Source organism: Manis javanica, chromosome 13 (genome assembly GCF_040802235.1).
Source record: "Manis javanica isolate MJ-LG chromosome 13, MJ_LKY, whole genome shotgun sequence".
Lineage (NCBI taxonomy): Eukaryota > Metazoa > Chordata > Mammalia > Pholidota > Manidae > Manis > Manis javanica.
In genome coordinates this window covers 98,075,052-98,088,115 of record NC_133168.1, presented here as the reverse complement: position 1 = coordinate 98,088,115, position 13,064 = coordinate 98,075,052, and the positions used below count along the sequence as shown (strand labels likewise).

General features: G+C 44.7%; 1 protein-coding gene across 1 annotated transcript in view; it reads right to left on the bottom strand.

Moving 5' to 3' along the window:
• Positions 1-3,004: 3,004 nt before the first annotated feature.
• The window catches only part of ADGRE1 (adhesion G protein-coupled receptor E1), a 32,675-nt gene continuing 22,615 nt past the window's right edge, over positions 3,005-13,064 (bottom strand). Inside the window, exons 18-23 of the mRNA XM_017667954.3 lie at positions 11,755-11,990; positions 9,146-9,212; positions 7,181-7,272; positions 5,270-5,438; positions 5,046-5,150; positions 3,005-3,378 (exon numbers count right to left, since the gene is read on the bottom strand). Coding sequence (XP_017523443.3) covers positions 3,373-3,378; positions 5,046-5,150; positions 5,270-5,438; positions 7,181-7,272; positions 9,146-9,212; positions 11,755-11,990 — 675 coding nt within the window. The 3' untranslated portion in view covers positions 3,005-3,372. The remainder of the gene's footprint in view (positions 3,379-5,045; positions 5,151-5,269; positions 5,439-7,180; positions 7,273-9,145; positions 9,213-11,754; positions 11,991-13,064) is intronic.

The following is a 13,064-nucleotide window of genomic DNA, read 5'->3' as shown; positions in this document are numbered from 1 at the left end:
GCTGTGTCTCTGGGTAGATGGCATCCGAGCAGCGCTGAATCGTAGAACGCCGAGCTGGTGGCTGGCGCTCTCCCGGCTCTGCTTATTCTACCCAGAAGCCAAACTTCTTTTTTTAACTGTTACGGAAGAGGAAGCCACGTTTCAAGGAAACAAAGAAACGTCATCCTTTACCAGTCTGTGGACCCAAAGCACAAAACGCAAATGTCACTTCCTCCTTCGCCTGCCTTTGAAAAACAAGCGCTTCTCAGCAACCTTCCCACATGTTGGAACGGTGTGTCCATGTCAGGACTGGCTGGGATATGGTGAAGGTGTTGCATCCGCAGGAAGAGGGCACAGGAATCAGGTGGGACCTGGCTGGGATCTGTGCCCAGGCTTGATGCCGAAATGGTTCTAGTTAGTGGCTTATTAAAATGTTCTTTCTCTCCCAGCTCACTGGGAACTCAACGGAATCTTGCACTTAGGATAGATATACTGTCCCTTTTGTTTCCAACAAACCTCTCACGCCAAGATACAAAGATGGTTTAAAACATGACTCCACAGGGTGATGGTTGCACAACATTGTGGCTGTTCTAAAAGCCACTGGATTGTATACTCTAAAATGGTTCAAATGGTGAATTTTATGTTATGTGACTTTCAATTTTAAAAAATGATAAATAAATTACTGGTCTCCTATACAGGGTTAAATGGGGAACCTAACTGACCTGTTTGGATTTCAGCAAAATCATATCTCTTACTGAGGGACTGGTGGGACCTTCATTTCCATAAAATCCAGATAACATTGGTTGCTTTCTCTCTGTGGTGATCATGTGGTGACAGCAATGTGCACAATGATGGTGGGGAGAGCAGAACGTGTTGTAATTCATGCAAAAGAAAATAGGGATGGTAACTGTGGTACTTGACTTGGATCCTGAGAGGACAAAGTTATCTCACTTTGTATGTATGGGATTTGAGAACCACGCAGTTTTTATTCTGAGACTCTTGTCTCTCTAGCGGAGGCCTATGAGACCACGGAGGTAGAAGGCTGTGCCACGTGTAGCTTGATTGTTATGGTAAGAAGAATTCCAATTGTGCTGGTCCCAGCGTTCACCGACCTTAGAAATAGATGGTTTCTTGAGGAGACCGTATTTTAGACCAACATGTAACACTCGTATAGAGATAGATAAAGGTCTTTGTTGGATAGAACTTAATTCAAGCATTATATGTTTAGAGAGGTTGATAGCTAAGAGGAAATGAAGACCCAAATCCTTTGTCTATTCCAAATGGTTGCCATCAGATGCAAGGCGTTGATAGTCCCCTGGGTGCTCTATCAGTTAGCAGTTGCCACAAGTAATACTTGATAGCAAACCATTCCTGAAACTCGGTGCCTTGAAACCATGACAGTTCATTGTTTCTCCGGAGTCTGTGGGCTGGTGGGTCTAAGCTCATCTTGGCTGGACTCACACATGTAACTGAAGTGAGCTGCAAGTTGGCTGAGTGGCTGGTGAAGGACAGCCTCTGCTGGTATCATGGGATGACTTAGCTCCTGTCTGTCTGTTTCTCACATCCCTCCAGCAGGTTAGCCTGGACATGTTCTGATGGCAGAGGCAGGGGTTCAAGAGCAGGACTAGAATGAATGCACACCCAATTTTGAAGCCTCTGGCTTTGAGTCATGTTTGCTACCATTTCATTGGCCCAAACAAATTGCAAGGCCAAGCCAGAGTCAGAGAAAAAAGGGGTTACAAAGTTACAGGGAAGGTTGATGGAGAGCCAGCGACCATTCTTGAGGCCATTGATGCAGTCAGCTCACTATAATTGGCTGTGGGGAAGACCCTGTCATCTCTTGCTTCAATATCCCTCAGAACTGTCACCTCTGTTCTGAACGCTCTGGACAAGCCAATTGAAGACCAGCCTATCAGAAAAATACTCATGTGTTAGCTTCCCTCCCAACCTGTAGCTGAGGTTCCATCAGCCAAGTTTAATGTTGTTATCAAATTGTCCAACTGAGCTAATTGAATCCTAAGTAGTAAGTTGACTCAGAGTAAATATTTAGTGTTTTGTCTGTATTTCCAAACTAAGAATTCCTAGGGTCAAAGGAAGAAAAGGAAGGTGTGGACAAGGGGCCTGGTCAAGAGCTCAAAGTCCAGCTCAGCCACTGACAGCTGTGTGATGCTGGGAAAGTTACTTAACCTCTCTGAGCCTCAGTTTCCTCTTCCTTAAAATGGAGAGCAATCTTCCATTCAAAGTATTTATGGAGAACCTACCAAATATAATTCCCTACACTTAGAGAGCTCATAGTCTAAGTTGGAGATATCCAACAAAACGAGGAACTATAATACGGGGCTAGAAAGCATGACACCCTACAGAGCACATGGAGCGACATCTAATCCTACTTCAAGAGATCCAAAGAATGCTTCCTGGAGGAGGTGATAACTGAGACTCCAAGGAAAAGTAGAAATTAGATTTTGAGACAAGGTGTCCTAGGAAGAGGGAATGGCAGATGCAAAATCCCAAAGTCAAGGAGATATTTTCCTTTCTGGTTTTAAAGACAAACTCTGCTATCAGTGTGGCAAACAGAAGAATATTCTAGAATATTCTAGAACTTCACCCCCGGGGGGTGGGTCTCATTAAAATGCAAGTTCTGGTTCAGCCAGTTGTTGCCCCACTTTGAGCAGGGAGGTATTAGGGTGGCCATGGAAGGGACGGTGTTCATCTCCTTCGCCCTGGCACTCAGGATTTTATGGGAAATGGAGAACAGGTGGGGTGGTGATGACTTTGAGAGTATTGTGAATCCTGGCCAAGACGTAAGAAAGTTTCTGGAAAGAGGGGACATAGGTTCAGTGCCCCATGAAATGCTAGAATTCTGCTCCACTGACCACTCCTATTTTAACTTAAGTTGTTTAAGCATTTGTGCCAAAGTAGCCTATACGTCTATGTGCTTTATTTATCCCCTGGAACTGCCATTACAGTTTTACTGGTCATTTCTTTAAGAGCAGGAGGCGTCTTTGTGGAAGGGTAAGTCAGCCAGTCAGACGACAAATCATTTATTGAGGGCTGCTCTGGGTCAGGCACGTGACAGGTGCTGGAGAAGGAACATTTGCGACCGTATATCAAAGAGCTTAAGAGAAAAACAGAATAATAACCGGATCGTCTTGGTCGTGCCATTGCACTGGGATCTGTTATTTCCACAAACTCTGGAAATTCAAGGAGGTGCAGATCACGAAAGATGAAATGTTCATCTGGAACAGAAACTTTTGTTTCGCAGAGAGTTCTGGGGCTGGCAGTATCCCACATTTCTGCATTAAGCTTCAAAGAGTAGATTTCAGCGGAGGCTCCTGCAGGCACCTACTTTTCTCAAATGTTACCCCATAGTGTATTTGGAAGCAAAAGAGGGCTTCAACCCTATGAGAAAGAAATCAGAATGAGAATCGGGCAGCAGGATTGGGACAAACGTAATTCCAGGGCTCAGATCTATAGGAGTATGGATCTTAGAAATAGAGAGAGATAAATATGGGAACAAAACTAGGGGAATAAACACTAAAATGTTAACAGTGATTATCCCAAGTGTGGTGGGCACTGTTGGCAAACTCAAAACCTATTCTCGACTTCTTCACCTTCGATAGCTCCCACTCTACAAGCACGAAAGCCGAATACTTGTTCTGTCAAATTCCTTTGGAACGATGAGTGATCACGTGATGCGGTCCCGACCAATTAGGTGAAAGGGAAATCTGCTCAGGGGGTTCTGGGAAAATGTTTGTTTCCTGCTAAAGGGAGAAGCATAAAAGGAGTTGGTGCTTCTGCCTCATCCTTTTTCTTTTGACTTGAACATGGCTGTGATGTCTGGAGCTATGGCAGCCACCTTGTAACTATGAAAATAATTTGATGAAAAGTCAATGTTATTAGTGGGAAGGACAGCCAGGGAGAACCTGGATCCTTTACACTTCTGAGCAAATAGAACCAATACCAGCAATGCCTAACTCTGGGCTTCTGTTTTTTGTAACAAAAACAAGTCTTAACTAAGCAACTGGATCTTAGTAACTTGTGCTTGGAACAAATCAGTGAAAGATAAGGCATTCCAGTAGGGAATAGAAGATTCACCAAATAGAGGAAAATTTTACAACTCTGTAAATTTTAAATAACTGACAATGATGCAAAATAATTACATGGAAAAATCAGTTCTACCTCTATTTGTACATTCACTTCGATATTTCTTAAATTGTATACATGTAGATACATGTAGTATAATTCATATATATATATGTAATATGAAATTACATATATTTTTATATAATATTAATTATATGATATACTTTTATGTATATTTGCAATTATTTGTTTAATTCTGTAATATATGATTATGATATATTGTATATTATATACATATAATTATCAGTGAGGGAACCAGGCAGATTAAAACTGACTCAAAAAAGAATGTAAAAAGACATATACATAATACATGTACAATGTATACAATGTCTGTAACGCACACATAATACATATATAATGTATACATGATGTATATAATACACACTACACTATATATAATTTATACAATGTGTATATAATACACATTATGTAATTCATGTGTATTATATATACATAGATATAATACATATAATTTGTATATGATGTTCACAATATATATACACCATATAACACATATTCATATGTAATGCATACAATGTATATAACATACACATAATATATATCACATACACATATATGTATTATCTGTCCTGTGCATTATCTTCCACGCCAGTTAATAACATCCACCTCATTCCCTCACTCATTAATGCATAGATAAAATCCCTAATGTATGCTAATTTTATACCTGTACAGGTCATGATTTATCTTTTCAGCTTGCATAGCTACTAAGGGGCAAAGCTGGGATGTAAGCCCAGGAGACAGGCCTGAAGCGCCCCCCCCCAAACCCCATGCTTTATTAAATGGGCTAATACGCATGTCTAGCTCACGGTAGGTACTTAACACCCGGGGATGTCTGGCATTGCTAAGAAGCAGGCATTCCGTTCCGTTCAGCCAGAACCCGCGCGGAACACACAGTGTCTCACCGTTTTGGAAGTGGAGGGCCCAGATGACAGTAAGATTCCTGAGGTCTGGGACTGGGATCTGGGTTTGGTCTTCCTGGTGAAACATCGCCTGTATTCTTCCCGTACCTGCAGGTGGAGACACATCACGAGGAGATAAAATCACTGCTCCAGGCGGGGAGATGCGCCCCCCAGGTCTGTCCCCTGGGAGGGCGGGCATCAGGGGCAGAGAGACAGCAGCTGCTTACCTGGCGGCTGAGCAGACAGTGGATGAAGAAGATGAAGGTTCCCTGCAGGCTGTTGATGATGGTGAAGAGGTAGGCCATGACGCTGGCCACCGGTCCAATCTGGAAAATGCCCAACACCCAGGAGCACCCCAAGATGAAGAGCTGGGCAAAGGCCTTGAACGTCAGCAACCTGGAGGGGAAGATGTGCAGAGGATAAGGCTCTGGGAGGGGGCCTCACGGGCCACCCTCCCAGGTGTGTCTGAGGCTGCCACACAGGTGGGAATAAGGGTGGGGCAGTCCCCAGGCCGCGAGGCCGGGAAGTGGTATCCTGTTGGCAAGTAAAGGCGGTTGGCCTTCAGATACACATGGGCGCAAAGATGTGTGGACACAGGTACTGAACACAACGTCGTCTGTAGTAATGGAAGGCTTGATGTCCGACGTGTCCAGGAATCAGAGACACGTTAAATGAACAGTGAGGCTATAGTATGAAATACTATGAAGCCTTTTCCCTTTTTGGAAAGATAAAACTCATATAACATAAAATTCACCCCATTTAAAGTGAGTGATTCTGTGACATTTAACATATTTGTAATGTACACATATCAGTTCCAAGACATTTTTGGTATCCCTCAAAGAAATCCTGTATCTATGAAGCAGTCATTCTCCACAGTTCTCTATCACTTATGTATTAGAAGGTGGATGTTTAAGTAAAGAATATTCTGGAAAGAAGCTATATGAGTCATAACCATTGCTTGAGGCAGGAGAGATCTGGGGACGTGCGGGGTCTGGGAAGAAAGAGGTATCATTTTCTATGTGTCCCCTTTTTCACTGCTTAATTATTCTTACCATTGCATATATTAACTTTGTGTTAGCTTTTTAAAAATAATTCTTAGAAAAAAATATTTATGGTGGATGATGGATTGGCCACTGACGGGAAAGCAAGCAAAGGACAATAAAGGCTAAACAATGTCTGGTTTTGGTAAATTCTTGAAATGAATATTAGTTGAGTGATGAAGTTAAGAAGCACAAATGGTTTATAAGAAAATGAAAAAGGCTCGCATCTGTAAAATAAAAGAATATAAGTGAAATAAAAATAATGAGAATATTTTTATATTTAAAACTTATAAATTAATATAATTAAAAGCATGTATTTCACCTGTTAAATCGGCAAAACAATGCAACAAAATGGATAAATCCTGTTGTTGGCAAAGCTGTAGTTAAGCAAGCACTCATGTAACTGGAAATCAACTTTCTGGAAAATACTTTGCAGGGGGTACTAACAGTGCTACAATCCGACCTACTCTCTGACTCAGGAGTTGCATGCCTAGTGTTATGACTAACTAACCACAGATGTGAAAAAAGATTTATCTCCAAAGGTATTTAAAACAGTATTGTTTATCATAGCATCCACCCCAAAACAGAAACAACTTGAATGTCCATGAATAAGGAATGCTTTAAATAAGTTGTGCTACTTTCTTACACTGAAATGCTATACAAAAAAACCCATATATATATATACACACACATACATACATATTCAAAGAATTTCTAATTAAATTGAAAAAATATTCATGACACTATTAAGAGCAAAAAGTAGTTATAAAATAGTATGATTCTGCTTTTATAAATATGTACATATAAGTATGTGCAGAAGAATAATTAGAAGATTCACTAATAGTTGCTATATATGAAATACTCTTCCTAGTAACTATGCTAAATGCTTCATAGGCCCCATTAAGGAGGCAATATTAATATCCCTATTGTACAGATGAGGAAACTGAGTTTCAGAGAGGTTGTGTGACTTGCCTGAGGTCACACAGCTTGTAAGTGGCAGCGCTGGGGTTGAGCCCCCAGATCTAAGCACTGCTCCTCACAGAACCAGGGGTATCAAAGCACTCAATGAACACCTGTGGGAGGAAGGAGAAAATATACCTGGTGTCTTTGAGGGTGGAGACTTCAGCATTGACACTGGAAAGCTTCTGCCTCAGGATCCACAAGGTCCACGTCAGGAGGATGAAATTGATCTACAAAGTCAAGCCGAAGGGGTTGAACGATCGGATCTACAGACAGACAGTGGCCTGACCATCTATAAAAATGGAACTCTGCCCCACAGTCTGCAGTAACCACTGCAGGAAGCCAAACAACTTCACATAAAAAGAAAAGGTAATAACACCCTTAACCAACCGCCTAGGACGCCTGCTTTGAGTTAGCCCACCTACAGGGTCCCCGTGCCTCCCACTTGCTGCCAGGGCTCACCTGAGCTACCCCTCCCCTTTCCTCCTCTATAAAGCTGTCCCCTGCTCTGACTGCTTTGGAGTCTCTGGCAAACACACGTGATGGTGGCTGACTATTACTGCAGCAATCACCAAGTAAACAGCCTTTGCTTGTTCTTATTTGGGGGGATCTTCATTTATTTCCACTGCATGCATGCATCTGGGAAGTCAGGATCAAGAGCAGTGCCCTGTTATGGGTTGAATTGTGTCCCACCAATTGGCTGCCTCCCCCCCAATATATGTTGAAGCCCTAATTCCCAGGACCTCAGAATATGACCTGATTTGGAGATCAGGTCTTTACAGAGGTGACCAAATTAAAATGAGGTCGTCAGGGTGGGCTTCAATCCAATATGACTGGTTTCCTTATAAACCAGGGAAATTTGGACATAGAGACAGACATGCATGGAGGGAAGTCAGTGAGAAGATATTGAGGGAGAAGACAGATCTCTACAAGCCAAGGAATGTCTGAAGCCCAGAATTTGGAGACGAGACTAGAACAGATCCTTCTGTAGAGACTTCAGAGGGAGTGTGGCCCTACTAACCCCTTGATTTCAGACTTCTAGCCTCCAGGACAGTGAGACAATAAAATTCTGTTTTTCTAAGCCACCCAGTTTGTGGTAGTTCACTATGGTAGCCCTCGAATACTAATATGTGGCTCCCCAGAATCTGATAGAAATTAGAGCACTACGGCTCTGGAGGAATACAACCTCAAGAATCCCCCAGATTTAGACCAGTCGAATATGAGTTCACAATTAACAATTACAAGTGACACAAGGAAACACGCCACCATGAGGGACAGTCATAAGAAATGTCATCTTGCAGGACTGTAGAATCTGGATTGGAGGCAAGGAAGAAGGAGATGGTGCCCAACATCCCCAGGATCCCCAGGGAATAGAATGGTGCCTGCCAGAAACTGGGAAGGGAGAGATGGGAAGATATTGGTCTAAGGTTACAAAGTTTTAGTCATGCAAAGTGAATAAGTTCTGGAGATGGAATGTACAGCATGGTGACTATGGTTAACAAGACTGTCCTGCCTTGTATATATGAAATTTGCTAAAAGGGTAGTTGTTAAGTGTCCTCATGACCAACAAAAGAAAGAAAAATGGTAACTATGTGAGGTGATCACTAGGTCCATTCATTTGGTTATAGTAATCATTTCACAATGTATTCATATGTCAACACATCAAGTTGTACACCTTAAATACAGACAATTTTATTGGTCAGTTACACCTCAATAGAGCGGGAGAAAATCCCCCAGCTTCCCTCTTTCTCCATCCCACCATTTCCTATCTCCTCTTCCCTCCAAAGGCCCCTAATTTCTTTCTACTTGTTCTCTCATTCAACACTGGTACTCAGAACAGATTGACAGACCCTTTTTCCTTACTGAAGCACAAGGGACAGATAAAACTGTGGTCCTTCCCAAGAACATTTGCATGTTGGCATAAAAAAATCACAAGTCAAAGAAATTACACTCTAACTTGGAAATCTCAAGAATTGAGGGTCAGAAGGGAGAACATTTCAGAGAGATAAGGGGTCTTGGCTCTGCAACTGGCCCTGGCACTTCTTGATCCTCAAGTACCCTTGCTTTGGCTCCAGAACACACTGCCCCAAGCAATTTGCTTACCATTATGATCGTGCAAACTGGGCCCAGGAAGCTCCAGATGAACCCCGTCTCTGTATTCAGCCAGCAGCTATAGAGAGAAACAGGAGGAATCTGGTCAGTGCTTGCCTCGATCTTGACCCTATAGTTACTCTTGCCCCGTGCTAATGGAGGAGCATGTTTAAGATGTGATGTGGAGATGAAAATTCTCACAACGGGACAGTTCGCAACTCAGTGTTCTTTGGACCACAGCGAATCCCCCTTTCAGACCTGCTTCCTGGGTAAAGGCTCCTGAAATATTCACTCGGTGCCGTGCACAGAGCTTATTCTCAGGTCACACCCTGAATAATCCCTTCCCCACTACCCAGAACTCTCCACTGGCACAAGCTTGTCATTCAATCTCTGCTCAGATGTCACCTTTTCTGGAAGGCATTACTGACTACCCCTACCCCCAGGCCCTCTCCAGCAGAGCTTGCTGGTTTAAAAACAGACAGCATCTATAGGTAACGTAAATCATGGTGTTCAGTTGCTTGTTTGCTTGCAAACTGTCCATCTTCCCCTACTAGGCTTTGAGCTGCATGAGAATGAGCTGCAAGATGGACTGTGACCATCTTGTTCTTCTCTGAATAACCACCACTCGGTGCAAAGCCTGGCATGGATGAAGCATTCCATAATTATTTGTTAAAAAATAAAAAAGGACAGAGGGAAGAAGGAAGGAGGCATTGCCCCTTTCCATCCTGCCTGCAGCAGATGTTTGCTAGTTTCACCACCCAACAACCGTCCCACCACTCTCCCAAGTCCAACATCCCTTTAGAAGCATGACTCCCTCCTCAAGAGAAGGGAAATAATCAAGTCTGGCCAATCAGATGTTCTCTCCCTGGAATGTGAGTCTCCGGTAGCAGAGTGATAAAAATGTGGGGAAGTGTTTGTATCACCCTTTCAGAAACAACCGCCTTACTAGTATGGTGGCCAGTTGCCTGTCTGTATCTGTACCTCTGCCAGAGAGCATCAGACTGACAGCACTGGAGAATCAGTTCTCCTGGGAAGCAGCCCTCAACCAGTGGCTGACGGGAGGGAGCTGGCGGATGGACGCCACCTCCCTTGCCCCGTGGATGGCACAACGATGGTGCATGCTTTACACAAGCTCCCAGAGGCACCCACTGAGACTGAGCCTGGCTTACCCACAGCAGAGCCCGTATTTGGGTCACACACGGAATGCACCCCGTATGTGTGCCTTCTCTTCCCCACTCCCTAGTGCTTCCTAAGATCATCTCAAAGCCTGGTCAGTGTTACCCCTCTCTTCCAAAACTTTCTGTGGTTCCCACCGCCAAAAGGTGTTCTCCAGATTCCATGGCCCACACTGGTCTCCCCTTCTCCCCCTTGGACACTTACTAGCCATGTGACCCTGGGCAAGTTCTACAACTGCCCTGAGCCTCGATTGCCTCGGCAGCTATCACTTATTAAGCTGTTACTTACGTGCTGTGGGTCTCAGGGCTGCACAGATTCAGTGGACATTATTCTCCCTGTACAAAATGCAAGGCCCTTGGTCCCGACCCATGGGATTTTTGTTGCAAAGTACCAGAGACAATATATGTTTGTACGGCTTACAGGATTTAGGTTATGATGGGTGTTCACTTAATGGGAACATTTTTTCCCTAACCCCTTATCTCATGACCTTACTGAAGTATAAGCCATCAGCACACAGGGAGGAAACCTGGGTATTTAATCCCCTGAACACAGCTCAGTAAAGTGCCTAAAGCGCAGGGTCATAAGTGGAGGCCCTGGGATTGGAAAGACCCAGATTCATGTCCTTGCACGGCTCCTTTCTCACTGTGATCTGAGCCTCAGCTTCCCCATCTGTACATAGAATAGCAACACTATCTCCGGGGTCTGTCATAGATTACATGAAATAACACAGTGAGTGACAGTCTCTGCCCTATCCAATTAGCACTTGTCCTGTCAATTACCTAATTTTTTCCCTCAAAATGGACTCACTTTTTTTTACTTATACAACGGGATAGTGTCTGTGAAATCACAAAGTTGGTATGTTGGCAATTTTTTTTCTGATGCCCTATAAAACATATTAAAAAATATCCTAAAATTACTATCCCCCAGCCTACTACTTAAAGTCATTTCAACATGATAAACGTATCTTGTTTTGAAACAGACAGCGGTAGTAATGATGGTGATAACAATGCGTACCACGCGGCGCTCTGTCGCAGACACCTCCGAATGCTTTGCAGGTAGTAACTCACCCAGCCTTCACAACAACACTATGATACAGCCACTGTTGTTAGCCCTTATTTCACAGAGGAGGAAAGGGAAGCATACAGAAGTTAAGTGACCTTCCCAAGGTAGCACAGCTAGGAGGTGGTCGAGTCAGGATTCAGACCTAAGCGGGCTGGCTCCAGAGTCCATGATTTTAAAACTGAACAATCACATTCAGTCACCTATGCTCTAGTGCCAACAAGTGGCTTCTCGATTTGGGCAGTGCACAACCTATGCTACCGTACAGAGCCCAATAAATGGTAGCCACGTCTACTGCTACTGTTAATTGTTCTCCTTGTTGTTCATGTGATCATCGTCCTGAACCCTGGCAGCAGGGTCTTCAGGGAGAGGAAGCTGTCACTCACCGATTATGCATCCCGTAGCCCTGTGGTTGCACAGCGGCAGAGACAGCCACCACCAGCCCAGGGAGCCCATAGCCAAAGGCACAGAGGTACAGCATCTTGATGTTGCGAGAGCTGAAGTAATTCACCACCTTCAGGTTTCTGACCATGAGGAAGAGCATCGTGGCCTCCACCAGCATCCAGAAGAAGCAGGCGAGGAAAAGGTAGTGGAGAATCCCCGCCATGATGGCGCAGACCAGCTGCAGAGGAGGAGCCCGCACACTCAGGGTCCGCCTGCGAGGAGCGGGCTCAGAGGAAGACGGCTAAGAGGGACTGCTTGGGTGGGGGCTCCTCAGCTCCAGCCCATATGCATCCATTCCCCAGATATTTATATTCCACCCTGCGGGTGGCACCCTCCCTTGGTAAGGCGACCAGTCGTCCTGGTTTGCCTGGGACTGAGTTTTCTCAGAACACATGACTTTCAGGGCTAAAACTGGGGGAAAATGGATAATGGATCCTCTACATTAGGGGTTGTTAGAGGATGTGGAGCTGGTGGAGAGGAGACCTCGGACCACGGCCACTGGGCCGGCTGCCTGCTTTGTAGATGACATTTCGTCGGCACATGGCCACACCTGCTTCCGTATTCTCTCTGGCTATTTGCACACTAAAACGGCAGAGAGCGGCCATGGATCTGCAAAGCCGAAAATATTTCTATCAGCCTCTTTACAGAAGAGTTGGCCCACCCCTGGGTAAATGACGGGGGTGGGCGCACTACTAGCGTTTAGGTCTCGGGGGGGGGGGGGTCTGGGACGCTGAGCACCCTGCAGGGAGAGGGGTAACCCTGCGCGGAGAATCACTCCCCCGCCCGGAACGTCAGTGCACTTCTTTCGGGAAAACCCTGCGAGCCTGCTGTATTTCTGGCACGGCTGTTGGGGGTAAATTCACCCAAGTTCGTGCTCTCTCAGGGCACACAGCCTAATGTGATGGGGGAGGGAGATATACGCAGACACAACAAATAACCAATACGGTTTCAAATACATGCTGGGAAAGAAGGTAAAATAGAGGGATAAGGAGTAGGTTTTCTCGGCTGTAGCAAGACCGACATGCGTAACACCACTGCCAGATTATCTTCTATCGTGGGGGGCCGTCCTGCGCATAGAGGATATTTAGCAGCCACCCTGGCTTCCACCCACCAGATGCCAGCAGCACCCCCTCCCAGTGGTGACAACCAATAACGTCACCAAATATTGCCAAGTGTTCCCTGGGGGCAGAGTCATCCCAGGTGAGAACCAGTGGCTTAAAGAGCAGCAAGATCATCACAATACGTAACATCA